At 41.9% G+C, this 20,549-nt stretch overlaps 2 protein-coding genes across 3 annotated transcripts in view; one reads left to right on the forward strand and one right to left on the reverse strand.

Moving 5' to 3' along the window:
- rad17 (RAD17 checkpoint clamp loader component) overlaps window positions 1-12,427 on the reverse strand; it is a 14,538-nt gene extending 2,111 nt beyond the window's left edge. Inside the window, exons 1-15 of one of the 2 annotated variants that reach the window (XM_023397744.2) lie at window positions 12,278-12,427; window positions 11,834-11,914; window positions 9,602-9,832; window positions 8,954-9,028; window positions 8,585-8,726; window positions 8,167-8,303; window positions 6,950-7,002; window positions 6,548-6,673; window positions 4,539-4,608; window positions 4,332-4,443; window positions 4,053-4,229; window positions 2,404-2,507; window positions 2,166-2,312; window positions 1,362-1,490; window positions 44-164 (exon numbers count right to left, since the gene is read on the reverse strand). In XM_023397744.2, the coding sequence (XP_023253512.1) occupies window positions 44-164; window positions 1,362-1,490; window positions 2,166-2,312; window positions 2,404-2,507; window positions 4,053-4,229; window positions 4,332-4,443; window positions 4,539-4,608; window positions 6,548-6,673; window positions 6,950-7,002; window positions 8,167-8,303; window positions 8,585-8,726; window positions 8,954-9,028; window positions 9,602-9,832; window positions 11,834-11,875 (1,666 nt within the window). In that variant the 5' untranslated portion in view covers window positions 11,876-11,914; window positions 12,278-12,427. The remainder of the gene's footprint in view (window positions 1-43; window positions 165-1,361; window positions 1,491-2,165; window positions 2,313-2,403; window positions 2,508-4,052; window positions 4,230-4,331; window positions 4,444-4,538; window positions 4,609-6,547; window positions 6,674-6,949; window positions 7,003-8,166; window positions 8,304-8,584; window positions 8,727-8,953; window positions 9,029-9,601; window positions 9,833-11,833; window positions 11,915-12,277) is intronic. The other variant, XM_023397745.2, reaches the window with a different exon arrangement.
- A 53-nt stretch (window positions 12,428-12,480) lies between these two features.
- On the forward strand, window positions 12,481-15,912 carry ak6 (adenylate kinase 6). Its single transcript, XM_023397747.2, has 6 exons — window positions 12,481-12,614; window positions 12,694-12,768; window positions 13,382-13,474; window positions 13,715-13,773; window positions 14,096-14,241; window positions 15,355-15,912. Exons 2-6 carry the CDS (start codon window positions 12,732-12,734, stop codon window positions 15,542-15,544), a joined length of 525 nt encoding a protein of 174 aa, XP_023253515.1. The 5' UTR covers window positions 12,481-12,614; window positions 12,694-12,731; the 3' UTR covers window positions 15,545-15,912.
- The last annotated feature ends 4,637 nt before the right edge of the window (window positions 15,913-20,549 follow it).

Genomic DNA, 20,549 nt, shown 5'->3' on the forward strand with positions numbered 1-20,549 from the left:
AAGTGACCTCACAGCTGTACTAAGACCAGCAGGTGTGCGTTACCTTGGTTCCTCATGGGGTTGGTGAGCTTGGCCAGGTATGGCAGCAGCTCAGTCTGCAGGCTGACTGGAGCCAGACAGAAGCTCCTGAACAGAGACTGGGCCGCCAGGCAGTTCTCCCGGTGCTGAAGGAACATCAGTCTCATTACAGTCTGTTTCTTCTGACCACACACGACACACATGAAGAGCAGTCTGATCTGAGACCTGTTACAGTGGTTTTATCATCATATCAAGACTGATGACTTTGCTGTTTATGATTGATCCACCTGCTTTTACAAAATTTATTTGGTCCTGAAGTCAAACAGTTGTAGTCTGATACTGCATCATATATACATCTATATACATCTCTTAATGGTTAATGTTGGACGGCAGAATATTGTCAGCATATTTATCACCTGCTTTATTATTATTTCCGACATTGTTCCCTTGAGTGTTCTGTATTAACAACGCATAATATTCCTAGTATATAGTTCATAACCTGGCAACATAATGTGATATTCTTTGCTAATGTAGCTTACTTCCCTTATGTTTGTTATGAGTGTTATATCTTGCTTATAATATTGTGTGTAACATGGTGATCCTTTGATAATTATGTCAGACCACATATTCATATGATTACCGTGTTTCGCCATGCGGCCGTGTTTGATACTGTATTTCCGCTGTTTCGCCACCAGAGGGCTCTGTTCACCACAGAATTCTTTATTCTGGCAAGGAGTTGAATTGTAGTGGTCTTTACTGGATGTTCTGAATATATCTGTTACTCTGGAACATTTCGCTGCTTCCTCATCCAGTATTTTTTTCTTTTTACTTCTCACCTTCTCTGCTCCTCCTCTCTCCTTCATCTTTTTGATGCTGCTCCAAACCAATGTGAACAGTGCGCACACTCGTTCCCTGGATAACACCAGCACGTCCCTGATAACTCTGGACGAGTACAACCTTGGGTAACTGCTATTTGTTTACGGTGTTTGGGGAAGTTAGGTTAACATTACAACCAATCACAGACCTTTCAAAAGGTCTTTGACTGGATATAACGATTCGTTATTATAGAGAGAATTGATCAGTATGTGCAGTTCATTGGCTGATCAGTAACAGTAGAGAAATCTTAAAGATTTGACTCTGTATCTTGTATCTGGCTCTCAATCTGACTAACTATCACCAGCTTTAAACCAGTCTTATACCAGAATATACCAGCTTTAAACCAGTCTTATACCAGAATATACCAGCTTTAAACCAGTCTTAAACGAGCTTTGAAGAAGTCTTAAACCAGAATTAAACCATAAACCGCAGCCACTGGTCGGCTAACCACAGAGCAACAGCCTCACCTTCTTACTGATCAGCAGCCAGCTGGGTTTGTGCAGAGGTCTGAAGCCGACAGAAACCTGCTGAGAGTTGGAGTGAAGGAGCCCTCTGGTGGCAACTGAACACCCATAATCCCCCATGGTGCTGCGGCTCTGAAAACAGCACAGCACAACCCTTTATAGTAATAATAATAATAATAATAATAATAACAATAATAATTTTTATCTACAGATCACTTTTCAAGCAACAATGGGGTGGATGAGCATAACTGATTGAATGCTAGTAACTGGTCTTTTGTATCTGAAAGAAAAGGCAAGTTGTCACATGCAGCTTTACAAAGTGCAGAAAGTCTGAGCTGTGTTCACCAAGTCCACAGAACTGGATCTTTTGGTTTATTGGTTTTGTGGTGACTTGGAAAACTGTATTAAGCAGGATACAAATGTGGTCAGAGACAGCAAGATCTCTAATGAAGAGGCTAACTAAATTTAAACCAAGTGTAAAAACTAGGTATAGTGTGTGCCCACAGTTGTGGTTTGGACTGTAGGACTCAATAATATTCAAAAACTCGGTTGTGGCCCGATTTGAAGGGTTGTCGACGTGAAATGAAATAACACTCTGAGTCCACCACTGGCCAATCTTGTTAATGCACAGGCCATGTCAATACTAAAGAGATACATTTAATACAGTTGTGTAAAGTTAGACGCTTGTCTGTGTTATAAACCACTGAGCTGTATTTGGTGTCCAATTAGACTTAAGGGACAAGGAACTGGTGGGATGTTATATTAATGTGAAAGCAACAGGAACACTAGATCTAGGGGAAGACTGACCGTCCAATCAGCAGTGAGGAGGTCAGCGTCCGACAGGTACTCGGTGGCGCGGTCCACATCCTCCACCTCAGAGAAGAAGTCCAGGTAGTTCTGGTGGAGGTACAGGTTGAAGAACTCTCCAGACATGTGTGAGCGGTCAACGACCAGCTGAGCAGAGACACAGACGAGTTCTGAGTGTTAGACTGAAATCAGACAGGTGTTTGTTACCTGTCAGAGCTACAGAAAATCATGTGTTCACCTCAGGGTCCACTAATAACGCTTCTCTGTGGTGATGAGACAGGTGAGGTGATAGACCAGGTGCAGAGGCTCCTTCAGCTGCTTCACCACCTTCATGAGTCCCTCCTGTTGATGACAAACAAACCAGCATTCAAACTATTTGCCTTCATGTCACTCAGTCAAAGCCACAGCAGCAGCAGTCATCCTCCTCAGTCATCACATCTTTCCTGCTGCACAGGATCTTCAGCACTGAATCTGAACCAAAGGCCCTGTATTAACCTGCATCCTCAGTGGGCAGCTCTAAGTGCATCAGTTCACACCTGACTTTATTGCGTCTCAGTGACCACTTGTGATCAGATATCACTTCCCCGCTTCATATGCAAATAAAGAGGTATGTGTTGTTGTTTTTAACCAATCTAACAGACAAGTCTGTTGTTGATATGCTTGTGTGAGTGAGTGAGAGAGAGCGAGAAAGAGCATGGCACAGAGCAGTTGAGTGAATCATTGCTCTGATCACAGCTCTACAGTGAAATCAGGTTTTATCCATTTGAAATAGTAGAATACTTTGGGTTCATTATAAACTGTGTTGGGACTAATCAGACTGTGGCAGGGGACATCAGTACAGCAGGCAGTCCTTCAATGTGGACCAGGAAACATACACTGCTAAAACAATGTGGACACATGTGGCTGAGGCTCGTAAAACCACTGGTTCCTACTGAAGATAGAAATCTTTAAAAACAACTCACAGATGTATAATTTCATTTTTGGCTGGAGCACAACAGCAGAGCAAGCTCTGCAAACATCCTGTAAATGTCTGTGACTGACTGACCAAGTTACAGCATTGGCTGATTGTTGGGGTTTCCCCATTGGTGATTGCTCTCAAGCACTGCTGCCAACTTGTCGCTATATTAACTGACTTTGACCTGGCGACAAATCTAGCACCTTTCTGGACAAACGTTAGCCACTCTCCACACAACAGAGTCTCCACATTAGACTGAAAGCAGCTGAAACTAGACTGGATGATGATAGGACGAGTGTTTATAGCAGCAGGACAGTGTTGTGTGTGTGTGTGTGTGTGTGTGTGTGTTTGTTTGTGTGAGTCTAAATAAACTACAGTGTGTATGTTCATGGTGGAACATGGCTCATTGATGTAGATGTATCAGTACTTGTTATTAGTGTCTAGTCACTGTTGGTTTGACTCTTCACTGCAGACTGAATAGAACTACGGTGGCCCAGAGAGCTCATCGAACTGCAACTTAAGAAAACACAGAGACACAAACGCGCTGCAAATTCAGAAAACATCTCCATCAATTTTGACAACACAAGTGCTGAAAAAAAATCACAACACATGCAAAATAAACAAAACATGCTGTAAATTCAGTCCTACAACACCACAGAAGTGTTTCCAGGGGACACAAAGTGATGAACCCGGCTGGGACTTGCTGTTTTGAAGTTAAAAGCACCGGATAACAAGTGCGCCACAGCTGGGTTCATCACTTTTTTCTTCTGAAGTTATTTTTTGCCTTGATTCTGATAGAGATGTTGTGTTTTAGGTATGAATTTGCAGAGTGTTTATGCCTTTGCATGTGTTTCCTTAAGATGCAGTGCGTTCAGCTCTCAGGCCCACCATACAGAACAGAGGACAGGCTGGAAACTGGAGCTCTGACTCACGTTTGCAGTGCAGGATCTTTCCCAGAGCTCTGAACAGGAACAAAGAAGCATCTTTCCCTCCAATCGCCTTCTCCTCTTCATGCTCCTTTGTCATTTTGGACCTCTTCTTCCGGTTTGTCCTGGTCGTCACAGGTCTGTCCTTCTTCATCGTCCACAGCCTCTTTTCCAAAGACGTGTCTGCAGAGTTACAATGGAATCAAACAGGAAGTTCTTTGAGGTCATCTGATGAGACAAACATCTGTCTTGAGGGATTCATAGGTGTGTGGATGAACCTCTGACCTGGGAGGGAGGAAAACTGGAGGCTGTTGATGGCGCTACGAATATCTCCGGAGCTTCCTGAACACAGCGTCTCCAGCACTGCCTGGTCTGGGACACATATCCTCCCACAGCTCTGCTTGGAATTATGGGAAAATAGTATACTGTAGAAACATACAAAAAAAAAAAACATACCAAAATGTGTAGTCAGCTGTAAGGCTTCCCCCTCACCTTTCCTGCCTCCAGGGCTGAAATGCGGTTCAGGACTTTCATCATTGTGGTTGGAGCGACTGGATTGAAACTAGAAACAGAGAGAACAAATTCAGGAAAACTCAGAGGTTCCTTTAATGGAGGATCAATACACATGAGCATGATGAGGAATAATTTCATTTAACAGCCTGTTAATCTTCACAGAGCAGAGGTGCAGCAAGAATTCTTATGAAATTCTGTTAAAACACACATTGCAAAAATCTGATTCCTGTGTCCTACTGACCTAGATATGGTCATGCACACTTTTATTTTCTCGCATCTTGACTATTGTAATGCACTTTCTGCTGCATCAGTCACAGCTTCCTCCACTACTACAACTAGTAGAGACTACTGCTGCATGGATGTGAACCGGTACCAAACGATATGAGCACATCACTCCAGTACTCCTGCCTGTTAGATTCTGCAAAACCTTTCTTAAAACATTCTTTTATCTGAAAGCTTTTATGAATGTTTGAATATTATTTGATATATCTTCATGTAACTTCCCTCTGTTTTATGATGTTTGATTTTCTTTGGTTTTAAATTTACCCCTTTTCTTATTGGAAAGCACTTTGAAACTTTGTTAAGAAAAGTGCTGAATAAATAAGGTTTATCATTATTATTTTTATTACGACTATAACAGGAGGGGAAGTTAGAATCATAGGCCTGGTTCTCTTTACAGCTGATGTTAAAAAAAAACAACTCTTAGAATTTACTGTAACTGGAATTAATATCTCTATATAAACTCAGACTGTAACAGATTCACTGAGGATTTTAAACAGTTTTTTTTCCAGGTGCAGGTGAAACCACCTTTGTGTCTCATTTGTGTCTGCACGATGCACCTCTGTCCTCACTGTATATCTGAGGGAGGATCCCAGTAATAATAAGAGGAAACCGAGGATGAATATGTGTTCTGCTGGATTTACTGTCTCACTGTGCTGCAGGAGACAATCTCAAACCCCGAGGAAGATTTTCCTGATTATTACAAGAAATGTGAATTAAATATTGTCTTCTATATGATAACAATGAAGCAAACGGGCGGTTTTAAGGAACACAATATCTGGACTTGACCATCACTCAGCTCTTTTCCTTCTTTTGTTTAGACACTTTTTGTTCCCGTCCTCTCAGACACGTGTTTCAGTTTATGTCACTGAGAAGAACAAGGTTTTTAAACTCACCTGTTGAAAGTGGAAAGTTTCGCTAAGATCTGAGTTCAAGGCCTGAGTTTGTCCCTGTGAGCGAGACTTGTGACGTTACACAAGTGTGATGTGGAAACGTGAAGCCTGCACTGCACATCCCTGGTGCCTCTGTTTGTCTTCTGAATACCTCATCTCCTTTGCATCTCTCCTCATTATGTATATTTGAAGTAACAGTGAGGGTTTTTCGGAGAGTGAGTTGAACAGAGTAAATTAAGAACTCATTGACAGACGGGACATTCAGGGAGCTAGAACAACAGCGGCTCAGAGAAGATGCTGTCGTGATCATTGTAAAACTGTGCAGCAATGATACAGCTATAAAGTCCAGAGAGGCAGCTGCTAAGACACCTGCTTGACTAACAGAATTTGAGAGACTGTTAGTATGTTTGATCTGATGAAGATCTAGCACTACGTGCTGAACCAGGTAGTGTCAGCTTCACGCCACAAGGGTCGGCTCGATAAATGAACCTCTCAGTACATCTGTAAAAATATGCTGTTTATGTCCAAGTTCTTTGTTTATTGATTGTAAGTTATAACAAGCCTCATGATGTTTGATGTTGTCAGCTAGAGGCATGAGTAACTCTGGTTAATTTTTAATTAAGAAAACAAGGTGAAATAATTAATAATTAAACAGTAACTAGTTGCTAAATGCCATAAAAGACTGATACTGATATTGAGCAGAAAAGCAATGAGTAATGAAAAGCATTATAAAGCATTATGTCTATTTTATCTCTTTCAAGTGGGGAAGCTGCACACATCCTTAAAGCAGAACTTTGACAGTGTATCACTGTGAACCTGATGCTGCAGATGTCCAGCTCCTCCTGGATCTCTCTGGGAAACAGAAAGCGTGAGCTGCTGTCTCCACTCAGACTGTCTGACACGATGAACACCAGGGGACAACGACCGGTCTTCACAAAGCGCCTGGAACACACACAGCAACACACAGTCTCACACACGGCATACACACTGTAGAGTTCAGAGCCAGGGCTCCAGACCTCCTGTCATCCTCCTCCACACAGATGGAGACAGTAAAAGCTGCAGGATGTCTGGTACTGGTCACAATGATTCTGAAGTTACTATTAAAGTTGATTCAAATCTGTGTGTCATCCTACAGTCTGAGATCACGTGGTGGGCGGTTCTGTTTTTCTGTGTGAAAGTATGAAAGGAGACAGAGGCTGAAACCCGAGCTGCTCTCACCTCAGGTTATCGTGCAGGCTGCCCGGCTGCCTGTAGAACTGGTTTGGCATATCCTGAAATGAAGTGACGAACATGATGATGATGTTAACTCAGGTGTACAACCAACTGAATGTAAACAACGCAGCTTCAGACCAGTGTATCAGTTTAAATACAGAGTACCATGTCAGTGAGTTCAGCAGTTTAAAGAGTGACAGTTTTACTGACATAAGACATCATCATTATTACAGCAGCTCATACACACATCTCTGAAACATCTGCATCCAGCTGTGGCGATTTAGTTGTTTCAAACTTTAGAAGCTCTGAGGATGAATCTTTTAACCAAAGCAGTGTTGGTGGAGCCACATTAGAGACATAATCAATCACTTTCTAACCACATGTCATCATACTGGTATGTTCAGTAGATTAATTCCTTAAGGCTGTCATCTGTACCACATACATTTAATCCACCTGAAAATACAGTAACTGATTGTCCCACTGAACAGTTCGAAGGGCCATAATAAACCACAGATACAGCACAGGTTGCTTGGTAAGGGCACATTTTAACATCAGTGAACATAAATACTGTTTCAACGGTGTCACGAAATGTGGTTTTAAATATAAATTATAAATGTAACTCAAAGTAATAATCAGCTATTTGTTTTGTTTTATTTCTTAGTACAAAGAATTTAAGACACCCTTCAACAAAAATCAAGTTTTTTTCCTTGTTAACATCCATATGATGTTTCTTTATATAATACAAGACATACAGTATCATGAGTGAAATAATCATCAACACCATGACTGAGTGTTTCCACCTTGAACTGCAGTGAACCAATGACAGTCTCATAAAAACAGATTCAAACAGCCAGGGTTTCATACGTCACAAACCGGGGCTAAATAAACCTGAAACCTGAAACCTTGTCAGTACAGAGAGAGAGTTAGCATAACACAACCACTAACACTGTGTCAGCCACTGCCAGTTATAAGCTAACTAACCCCCCCCCCCTTTAATAACAGGTCCACCTGAGGACAGGTAATCACAGGTGTATTTAACAAAATATGGTTTCACTTATCCTTACAGAGGTAAAAGCAACAATAAATAATGATGGGTATTTCAGGCGCTGTTGATCAAACTGTGGCAAAACAATCAGGACAAGTGACAACTACACAGAACTGAGCTACGGAAATGAACAGGAACGACCCCCTGGGGTAAATACAGGAACAGATGTAGTACATACCTCCACCAGTATGAGCTTCCTGTCTGCAGCTCCTCCATCACCTGCCATCCTCAGGCAGTTATACTTGTTGGCCCTGAGGAGGAACTCCTGGAACTGGGCTAACTGGGAGCTGCAGGAAAAACCGTTCATCCTCCACTCTGCAAACAGAGGACACGGGACAGTGGTGAGGGTACCTGAGATTATCTATCACAAGGGAACGTTTCATCTACATTCACGTAAAAACCATTCATCCTCATTTACGAAAATGGTCACGGATAAAATGTTAGTAACACCTTTCAAAATAAAGCTCTGACATAGTCCAAGAGAAGCATTTTTTTTTTAATTACTTTTACATCAGAAAGATGATTTTCATTTATATCAATCATCATCCTAAAAAGGCAGGTATGAGGCAGGTATGACAGACAGGGATTCTCCTGACCATTCTGACTGCTGCTGTATGGCTCCACGTTGGTGGGGTTGATCCACTCCTGAATCCTGAGGCCCAGCTCCCAACACAGAACCTGGACTGTAGCGGTCTTTCCACATCCGGACGGACCCGTCAGCAGTAAGATGCCACCCTGCTTATGACAACAGGCAAGTGAAGCTTGATCCTCCACAGACCACATTTTGACAGTTTAAGATCAGACTGTAAGATTAGTCGTGGACAGGACTTGGTCTCAAGATGGATGAGCTTCTTTTATCACTAAATAAAAAAGGTGAGAACTCAAAGACAGTGCTGCAGGGACAGGTCTGTGGGTCAAAGTTCAGTTACGAGTCTCTGATTATTAAGACAAAAAACTTGAATTACCTTTGATGAGTTTGTGTGAACTCTCATCCAGTTCTCCACCTCCTCTATCTTCTTCTTATGTACAGCTAGCTCAGCCTATACACACACACACACACACACACACAATGACCATTAAAAGAGAGTAGAAGGAGATGAACATGACACGAACCTTCAGCCTCCACACACTCAAATCAAAAATCCACTAATTCCCATCAGCAGTGGTGATCAGGGGTTTAAGGTGATCAGCTGTGAGAACATCTGCTCACATCTGTCCTACACCTGTACCTCAGGGTTAATAATAATAATAATAATTATCTGTTGTACAGAGACTCAACACGAGATGTAAATTATTCATCAGGACTGTTTTATGGATTTTGTTTGACAGGATTTTTTAAATTAATGTGAAGTAATATTTTGATTTGTCAGGTAGTTACTAGAGTCAGGTAACTAGGGTTAAAGATTTTAATCACATCGGCCACATCAACTTTTGAAGACGTTGTGTATTTTTGCTTATTTATATTGATATTGCAAATAAATTGGCAATATCAATTCTGTTTGGAACTGTAGAGAAAACTACTCTCATAAGGACTATAGAGTGGGGGGGCATTTGGATTCTGAACAAACGTATTCATTGATACCGGAACAAATGTCTGTAGCACTGATGCTGACCTGTGAACGGGGCAAATATCTGTCCACCCAGGGCTCATCCTGGTCCCTCTGGACTGACTCTTTCAGCAGGCAGGACGTGTGGGGGTCTAAGCTGCCCGTGTCTCCTTTCCTCTTCCTCCCCCTCTTGGGTTTAGCTGTAGAACATGAAGCCTGGCTGCCCTTTCTCCTCCCAGGCAGAGAGAAGCTTTCCCCGGGCAAATCAGTGAAAGACGGATCCACCCAGCGGTTTACCTGTTGTAAATACGGTCGAACAAAAATTATTAAATATTCAGAAGGAACAATTTGACATTTTAAGTTTATATGACAGAACCAGACAGTGAACAGGGGGAGACAAAGGTCCCTGTGTGCTCAGTGAAGAGCTGGGACCTCACCACCTGCAACTAAGGCAGAAATTAAGTTATTCTTGAAGAAATGTGGCACATATGTTATATGTGGTAAATATGTGATATAACTGAGAAAAGAGGAAAGGTGGGAAGCTGTAAAAAACAAATGTTTAGTAAAAGCTTAATGAGAGAATGTATTACATTCATTTTTGAAAGCAGCTAATTAGAGGTAAAAATGTATATAAAGTGTAAAAAAGAAAGCCATGCTGTCCTTCAGCACTGAGTCTCATGAGTGTATGTTCAGTGTTAATGCTATCATATGCACATATACAACGGTCAAAAGGTTTAGAACACCTCCTGTTTTCTAGTTTTTACTGAAGCAGTTCAAGTCCAATGAAAAACCTTAAATGGTATAAAGGTCAGTGGTGAACTGACCAATGTAAAAAAATAAAGTTCAGGTCATCAAAATCTGAATTCTCTTTTAGATTTGATAGAGAACAGGTCTTCATCAACGATGAGAATCTGGTGAACTTCCATCTTTCCTGCAGCAATGGAAGTAAATGATGCACTTCCTCCAGGTTGACTTGACTGACAAACCCTCTGTCTGTGCAAACTGTACTGTCACTACACCCGCTGATCAGATCAACATCAGGACAACACTGTACTGCAGGAAGTGGGACTGTAACATTAGAAGAACAGAACCAGATGATAAAGACCAGCACAGTCTCCAGCCCTGAACCCCAACGGAGCTGGTCTGGGATGAACTGGACAGAAGGTAAAAGTGACACACATTAGAACAGGGGTCTCCAACAGGTGGCTAGCGAGCTCCCAGTAGCTCACCCCCTGTTTTGAAGTAACTCACCCAAAGGTTCTGAGAATACAGTCTGTGCAAACCATGGATGCATACTTCAAACTTTAAGCAACACAACTTCATTCTGCTTCAAATGCAACTAAATCAGATACACCTAATAATTATTTGTCAGTTTGTTTACATCAGATCAGCTGTAGGTGACAAGCAGTTATAGCAACTCTTCTGATAACAGAACACATACAAACTAAACTTTTCCAGCAAACAGGAAATATGTTGCCATGGATACAGTAAGTTAAGCTGTGGGCTTCAACTTGAGCCAATTTGTTTTTTTAGCATGTTTACCATGTGTGTTTACATTTTGGAAAAATAGTGTGTTGCATTATCTATTTTAAGTTCCTGTTTGTTATGTACCATTTGATGTACTGACAACTATCTGATGAACTATGACTGAGGAGCTTCTTGGTTTGACTGAATCATGTCAACAATCGACACTGATGTGACGTCTGATGTGACGTCTGATGTGACGTCTGATGTGACGTCTGATGTGACGTCTGATGTGACGTCTGATGTGAGTTTCAGATGTTTTTGGTACAAACTGTGAGTTTTGGATGTTTATATTTGATGATTTGTTAAATTATCTTATTCATCTAATTTGTTTTGGAGATATGTGTGTGTGTGTGTGTGTGTGTGTGTGTGGAGTGTTTTCATACAATGTGTGAATACAACCACTAATGTAAGACATGGGGAGCTCTCAGCCCCTTTTATTTTGTCAAAGTATCTCTCAGAGAGAAAAAGGTTGAGGGCCATTTATTACCACAGTCCTGTAATAAACCCTCCTTCATGAAGGTTATAATGTTCAGTTTATAGGTATTATAGGTGCACAATGCAGTTTGTTGTGCTGTGGAACTGTGTTGTGTTGTACTGAAATGTTTCTGTTATGTAGCCTGCTCTCATTGATATCAATGGAGTGGAGAAAATAATAGAAACACCTGTCTGTGAAACTATATAAACCAGAGATCCTCATCAGATAGTTTATTGAAGACATCTGTCTTCTCGAAAACAAACCACGTTATCTAATTATCACATTTATGAACTTACTCTGCTTGAAGCAGCTTTATCTCCCAGAGAAAGCTTGTTCATCCTTCACCAGGGGAGCAGCTCAGCGGAGGAACAGGGAACCTAAACAGCAGTGGGGGCAGTTGGTGATGATGATGCTGGTATAAAGACAGGGTGGTGGGTGTTTCACGTTTCTGTTGCTTTATCTTTAGCTGAACTTCTGTTTTCCTTGTTATTGTGCTGGGACTCAGACACACACACACACACACACACACACACACACACACACACACACATATATATATATATACACACACGTCAAACACATACCTGAAACTTTAAAGTGTCAAACACCTGATAACAGTACATTTAATCTGTGAACAATGAGACCTGTTATCTGTTATTTCACTGGCTACAAACAGCGAGATGGTGGAGTCAGTTAACTAGTTTCAGTTAAGCTAACATGATGTCTCTGTCTTAACTTACCGTGTTCGACCATTTGATGTGTTTGAACCCGGAACCCGGAACCCGAAACCCGGTGGTCCCGTCGCTTCCAACCCGTCTTCGGGTGCAATAACAACTAACTTATGACTCAAACCGTGAGTAACGTTGGAGTTAGTGAAGAGTTAAACCCTATTTAAACTCCGTGGACTCGGACTGCCGCAAACTGGTTGATCACTGACGTAAAAGTGGCGTGAAGTCTCCGTTGGCGGCATTGTTTGTGTGTATAAGGTCTGCTGCTGCTGCTGCTGTTGAGGCCGTTGTGACGACAACCAGATAGTTGTACAATTCTCTCATTTTGTCAGCTTTTTTTTTAATACAGGTTTGTTTTATTCACATTTGAATATAGAGAGTCGGTGTAAAATGGCGGGAAGAGATAACAGGACTGCTCTATGTTTCAGGTGGCGTCATCCAGACACGTGCTGGCTGCTTGAGAGCTATGAAGATGAGGAAGAGACCGAACATTCTGCTAACAGGTGACACACGCCTCCCCGCTAGCTGCTAACGAGCCGCTGACATTAAATTAAGTCACATGAGAATTGCAGTAAACTAGTCAGTCAGGACTCTACAGGCCTTTCACTGTGTTACAGTTCTGAGCAGGATGTCTGTCAGTGATGGCAGCTAGTCACTTTGATTTTCACCTCATCAACCATCAGAACATGATGGAGATGGACGTGACGTTAAGATCCCTACAGTACATATGTCAGACCTGAACAATACTGTAGTGTACACTGTAACCATCAATACACACATAAACCACAAGGCATGGGCGATGGACTTTTGATATACCAGACGATTGATGCATTAGTCGATTAAATAAGTGACATCTTAATCATTGGTTGCAGCCCCAAAGGAGTTGATGCTGAAATACCATCATCTCATTTTTAACCATAAATTAATTATTAAATGCCAGGTGGGTGGTTGTGGGGATTTTCATGGCATTGGTCATTGGTGCTGTTTAGCAGCATGATCAAACCTCACCAGATTATGTTGTATGCATGACTTCACCTTTAAATTAATCCAACATTGAATGTGCACTATGGAACGAAACCTAATCTTAATCTCAGATGTTAATCCTCTCTCACACAGGAACCCCTGGTGTTGGAAAGACCACTTTAGGAAAGGAGCTCGCCCAGCGGACAGGACTAAACTATGTCAACATAGGAGACCTGGCCCAGGAAGGTAAATACCTGAACCGACAGAAACACACACTGAAACAAATGTCTAACACTGAATAGGATTCCTAGAGGATGGAGCACCTTCATCCTTCTGATGAATCCCATAGTAAAACCCTTATTGGTCATTGTCCTTATGCTGTCGGAGCTGGACCTGCTTTGGATCTTCACTGAGGTTTAGACTTTACAGGAAGTACACAAATAAATGCAGATAAAAAGTCGTCCTCACCTGATTCTCTGCCCCCAGGACAACTTTATGACGGCTATGATGAGGAGTACCAGTGTCCGATTCTGGATGAGGACAGGGTGAGTTGTATTACACTTTGAGCTTGGTTCTGATATGTTGATCTGTACTGCACAGAAACAGAAACATGCTGCTACAGAACAGGTACTGTGCTGGGACATGTTGGAGAGAAGTAATGGAAGAGGTGCTGTGTTCATGCCCCCCCCCCCCCCCCGTATTACACCATATACTGTATATAGACAAGTTATACTCTAAATTATCATCATAATTGAGCAGCTGAGTCCATCTGATCTGTGAGCTGAAGTTTGTTTTTATCACGATAGACTGAATTAGGTTGGCTGGATGTAAATATTTTAAATACTGTAACTTGCTGTGATCCTGCAGGTGGTGGATGAGCTGGATGAAAAGATGATAGAGGGCGGTGTGATTGTCGACTATCACGGCTGCGACCTGTTTCCTGAACGCTGGTTTCACATCGTCTTTGTCCTCCGCACAGACAACACTCAGCTGTTCACACGGCTAGAGAACAGGTAACTTCATTTCAGTTCTTGTGTGTGTAACAGAGTTCAGTCTATATACTGTATACAGTTTACAACATTCCGTTAAGGTTCTATCTGTAACCACCATCAAAGAGTTGTATTGTAAATTATTAGATAAGACTAAAGATGGATTAATACACATAGATAATCATTCTGTAGGTCAATATAATTACTATCTCTCTCAGATTGGATATACATTAATTATTTGTTTTATATATACATATAAATAAAACATATTTTCATTTAACAGTCAGACACGCACCTGGGGGATACAAGCCAATAATCTACACCCACTATATGAGCCATACAAGCCTAATATATACACTCACTACAGCCAGCCCTAATACCTTATCTAACATTACTACAAAAGTGCTAAATTATTAGGAGTGGTTATCTACTAGTATTGTATTATATTATAAGCTACATGGTATAACAGAGTATTAGGGCCACATTAAGGGAAAGAAAATCTGAAATTTCAAGAATAAAGTCATATTACAAGAATAATGTCATCATTTTATGAGAAAAAAAGCTGTAATATTACGAGAATAAAGTCATAATACTATGAGAATAAAATGGTAACTTTAGGTTCTGTGGTGTTTTAGAGGGGAAATATCAGAAGCCTTAAAATGAGGAACGTGGAGCATCCTGTGAAGTTATACTGCAGCTGAGGTTTCACTATCACTCAGATACTTCATCTTTATGTTCATCAGTATCATCATCATCATCATTAGGACATTGAAAACATTGGGAAGAAATTGAGTCTGTTTGATTGTTAGACTGACAAACAGCAGCTGCCAGAAGCAGCTCAGGCTGACACTGACTGTCCTTTCACCTGTTTGATAGGTTCTTGTAATATTCCTAAAAATTATGTTTTTTTCTCTCAAACGTTTACATTTTTAATTCTTGCAAAATTACAATGTTATTCTTGTGATATTATGACTTTATTCACGTAACATTATGACTTTATTCTCAAAACTTCAGGTTTCCTTTTTTTTTTTCCTGTTATGATGAGGTTAGTTTTCACTTGCCTTGTGAGCACAGTTGTTCCTGTTTGTCTCTCTGGTCCTGGTCTGAAGTGGACTGTGTCCTCTGTGTGATTGACAGGGGTTACTCTGGGAAGAAGCTACAGGACAACGTGCAGTGTGAGATCTTTCAGACAATCTATGAGGAAGCCATGGAGGCCTACAAAGAGGAGATCGTCCACCAGCTGCCCAGCAACAGTCCTGAAGACCTGGATCACAACCTGGAGCAGATAGTGCAGTGGACTGAGCAGTGGATGAAGGACCACAACTAGAGGCTCGACTCTGTCTGCTGGGCTCCAGTGGCAGGATTGTCAGCAAACATTATTTGGACGATTAAACATGAATTGTTATTATCTGCATCTACATTATCTGCAATCTGCATTTATTTTCATAAATTTTGATGACAGAAGATATTAAGTATGAGCTCTTTCTTCAGGGGCCTGTTTCACCTGCCTGGAGTGTGCAGGGAGATTACTGTTTTAAACACAGTAAAAAAAACACTGGGACTTTGTGACACTAGCTGTCTGATTACCTATTGTATGGATTTTAAATAGTGAAAGCTAGTGTCATATCAAAGTATCATGCACTGCTGCATGCTTGTCAAACATTTTTGTAAATAAATGAGCAGTGAGAAACAGAATCACACTCTGTCCTAGTGGTAATTAGACAGTGGTTAGAGTACTGACAGCTGCTGTCAGTTACCAATAATGATAAATAAATATACAGTATTTACTGTATCTAACTAATAAAGTACTTAACAGCAGAAAAACTGAAAAATGTACAAAAAAAAACAGATTAAAAAAATAAACAATGAAGAAACAAAGTCAAAAAACATATTATAAAATAAAGTTGGAGTTGAATGTTACATGATTTTTAACTAGTACATGCAGATTGCCAATAGTGAGAATACAGTAGTTACAATAGCTGGCACCAGATGTCTGGCCATATTTGATCAATATCCATCCAACCATTAGCCATACTGCTTATCCTTATAGGGTCGCGGTGGGGGGGGGGCTGGAGCCAATCCCAGCTGACATTGGGTGAGAGTAGGTTACATTCTGGACCAGGTCTCCAATCTAACAGGGTTGATTTATAGAGACAAGCAACCATTCACACCTATGGGCACTTTAGAGTCACCAGTTAACCTAATTTGCATTTCTTTGGACTGTGGGAGGAAGCTGGAGTACCCGGAGAAAAGCCATGCAGGCACGGGGAGAACTCTATACAGAAAGGCCCCAGCTGGCTGGCAGGTCCACACTGAGGCAACAGTGCTAACCACTGCATCATGCGCCACCCTTCATTAGATATATCACCACAGCGCAGCCTAATACCTGAATGCATCAGATGGAAAGTGACAGCATTGGGCTGTGTGAGACTATTTGTTTTGGCCTGTCCCTGCTTCCTTTTCTCAGGTTCTTCCTGACTGGTGTCACCTGGTTGGTTATTTAGGCTGTGGGTTTCAAGATGGCCTCTCTGTCTCAGCCCCCAGAAGCCAGTATTTCACCTACATTCATTCAGCAGCGGTGTGCTGCTGCTGCTAGATAATGAGCGCCACTTCTAAAGCTTCACACGATCGTCAATATTAGCGGTGCAGCTGCTGTGCACACTCAAAGCAGAGGCCCTTTCTTTTCTGAACCAATTCGTCTGCGACCATCTGAAGTTACTGTTACCGATAAAGTCACTTTGGCGCTTCACTTTTTTTGCTCTCTTCTCAGTTCTATGGCACACCGATTGACGTGTTAAGACATCAAATTTGCATAAAGGCAGAAAATGCTGTCTTAGCATGTGAGTTACCTCTAAAGACGGTATAAAATGCCGTGTTAACGTGCTAATTTTGAACGTCTTAAGGCGTTTAAAGTGTGTTGAGTGCTACTAATTCATCAGTTTCTGATTGGAAATCACATAGACCTTATCATTTCAAGGGAAGAAACAACTGCCCAACCGCAACTGCCGATGCATTGAGGTTAAGAATATTTACATTATGTCATATAAATAATGGCATTCATTTGTGCACTTTTATAGACTACTCCTTAAGGAGAAAAATGTAACGTTAATATCTTGACATTTATTTAATGTGGTGTGTCTGTCTAAGTGCCGACTAAATGGCAGTATTTGCAAAGATTTGCATACGGGCTCCAGCAACGTAAACTGTTTAAGATCCATTCTGATTAGTGGCGAGTGTTTTCCTGTTAAACAAACACATGGGTCACTCTCTGGACAGGAATGAGAACCTGTAGAACAGGCCTATTCAACTAGTGGTCCGTGGGCTAACGCCGGCCCGTCAATCATTTCCAGCCGGTCCACCGATCAATTGTTTAATTTTCTACATTTTTCTACAATAACTCTTCTAGACCACAGAGAGGCTCTAATAATGCAGCAGCCTTCTTGGTGAACAGTACCAGTCCCAGGAAGTAACCGCAGAGTCTGTTGTTAAAATGTTCCAAACCGGCACATTTCCACCGCAGGAGCCAGGGTCTAAATTTAGTTCTGGGGTAATTGATTGACCCCCAAAAAGGTACCTGGTCGGGGGGGTAGTACTTTCCAAAGGTTCAGGAACTTTGGGGGGTGTGGTCTGCAGTGCTGAACATTTCTGACTGGTCAAGTACTTGCTGCATTTTATTATACCCGCCATGTTTAAAAGTCCACAGTGAATCATTTTCCACACCATGAAACAGGCCTGGGAGAAGGTAAAAAACCGAAACAGGGCTTAAAAAATAGGATCACAACAACCGGAGTGGCGAGGGTTTCCACCCTTCACATATAATACGGGATCGTCACATATTTGAAAATAAAATGCTGCATCCTGTAGGCTATTGAATATATACAGTACGCTATTTATCCCGTATTTTCGTTCATGTTATGTCCTCAAAGTGCTGTGAATAATGTAATGTCAAGTAATAATTTTGCATAATCTTTAGGCCGAGGTGGAAACACAGACAACAATGGGCCACAGGAACTTTTTACTTCCTTTCCTTTTCGGTTGAAACGCGGCTATAGTTTGTGTTGTGTATACGGCTGGGTACTGAAACCTGGTATTAACCGGACCTGTGCAGTGTAGGTAAGGTCCTCTCTCTCTCTCTCTCTCTCTCTCTCTCTCTCGCATGCAGCACACACACAGACACAGAGACGCTGCTCAATGGTGGAGAGAACTAAATGTTCAAAGTGTGGTTCAGTCTTTTTGGGCAGAAACACGAGCGATCTCTGGAAACATCCAGTGAAAGATCGTCACATACAGATGGAGAAATGCACTGACTAGCTCGTAGTTCATCTGTCGTTGATCCAGGTATGGACACAGTTAACTGAATTATACCAGCATGGGTTAATAATGAAAAGTAACAAGTGTAACACTTTATACTCGTTGTTAGCAATATTGTCATTTACTACATCCCACATGGAGCAAGCCGCGATACATCGAGTATATTCGATATATCTCCAGAGGATCTTTAACTTAAGCCTACAAACAGGGGGTCTGGTCCCTAAAGTAGGACGACTTGCAGAGATAAATGACTACAGACCGGTGGCCCTCACATCACACATCATGAAGACCCTGGAGCCGCTGCTTTTCCACCTTCTGAAGCCACAGGTCGAACATGCACTAGACAAGACAAGCGGGAAGGGATGGGGTGGATCCCTACTTCAAGTCCTGGATTGTTGATTACGTGACAAGACGACCACAATAGGTCAGGCTGGGTAACTGTGTCTCAGGGACAGTGATGAGCAGCACTGGGGCTCCACAGGGGACTGTTCTGGCTCCGTTCCTGTTCACTCTGTATATGGCTGATTTTAAATACAACTCTGAGTCCTGCCACCTCCAGAAATACTCAGATGACACAGCTATTTTGTCACATATCATGAACGGGCAGGGAGAGGAGTACAGGGATCTGACGATGGCCTTCAGTGAATGGAGCGACAAGAACTGCCTCCTTCTGAACACCTCCAAGACCAAGGAGATGGTCATGGACTTTCAGAGGTGCAGGCCCACCCTTCAGCCAGTCAACATTCAAGGGAAGGACAGTGAAGTCATGCACACTTATAAATACCTAGTCGTGCACCTGGACAGTAAACTGGACTGGTACCTGAACACTGATGCCATCTACCTGAAGAGGCAGAGCCGGCTCTTTATCCTCAGGAGGCTCAGGTCCTTTTGACGTCTGCAGTGAAATGCTGTATGTTTTATCAGTCAGTGGTGGCCAGTGAACTTTTTAATGCTGCAGTCTGATGGGGCAGCAGCATGTCCGACACACAAAGAGACTGGACAAGCTGGTCAGAAAGGCTGGGTCTGTGCTTGTCAGGAGTCTGGACTCACTCAGGACTGTTGTGGAGAGACGCATGTAATGTAAGATGGAGGCCATCTTGGACAATACCAACCATCCTCTCCACAACATGCTGGCAGGACAGAGAAGCAGCTACAGCTGCAGCAAATGTCTCATTTCACTGCACTGCAGAACAGAGAGGTTCAGGAGATCCTTTGTTCCCACTGCCATCATGCTATACAACACCTCAGCCAATGGAAATGGACTCAATTAATTATTATTGTTTATTCATTATTAACTGTTATTATTATTACCAATAAGCTACTGGACATATGACTTTCCCCTAGGGGATAAATAAAGTGTCTGTCTGTCTGTCTGTCTATCTATCTATCTATCTCGCCCACCCCTACCTTCATGTCCAGTGTTAAGATCCTCTGTTAGTAATTACAGCATAGCTGCTGCGCTCCACAGGGTGAGACAAGCTACCTGACATAGCAATGTTATTACTATCTCACTTACTTGTCCAGTAAGTGAAAGTCAAGTACAAGCTTAGACTAAACTCAGATTTGTCCCGAAATAATACAATTTCTTCACAGATCTGGAGAACTGAGTTTTGATAGATTCCTAACAAATTCTTCTAATACTGTGACTATTTCACCGTATGATTTTAATTAGTTTTCAGTTATGACTGTGCTGTCAGGACACTCACACCACCTCACCTGACACCTGTCCACCACCTGAACCCCTGATCACCTGGGCGTGAGAGACATATCCCTATGCTGGGTGTTGAAGTTTGTTTTTTTTAGATTAACAGCTGCTGCAGCTGTCAGCCTCTCACACTTTGTTTTGTTGACACTGCCTCCAAAGGAACAACAGGAAGGCTGTGTCAATATTCATGAGGGATTTTCATTGACCATTTATGGTCTGCTGTGGGAGTGTTTTGGCAGAATATGAGGCGACAAAGTTCACACGTTTTCAAGTTAATTGTGATTTATAAACAGCTATTTATATGGAGGTGTGTGCG

Source organism: Seriola lalandi, unplaced genomic scaffold (genome assembly GCF_002814215.2).
Source record: "Seriola lalandi dorsalis isolate HSWRI2012SDOR001 ecotype SW California unplaced genomic scaffold, Sedor1 jcf7180002054883, whole genome shotgun sequence".
Lineage (NCBI taxonomy): Eukaryota > Metazoa > Chordata > Actinopteri > Carangiformes > Carangidae > Seriola > Seriola lalandi.

Excerpts from the sequence above, each read along its gene's own strand:
- ak6 (XM_023397747.2), top strand. The coding sequence starts at position 12,732 with ATGAAGATGAGGAAGAGACCGAACATTCTGCTAACAG. Across the intron at positions 12,769-13,381 it reads ACCGAACATTCTGCTAACAG|GAACCCCTGGTGTTGGAAAG; the intron begins GTGACACACGCC and ends TCTCTCACACAG. Across the intron at positions 14,242-15,354 it reads TTCACACGGCTAGAGAACAG|GGGTTACTCTGGGAAGAAGC; the intron begins GTAACTTCATTT and ends TGTGATTGACAG.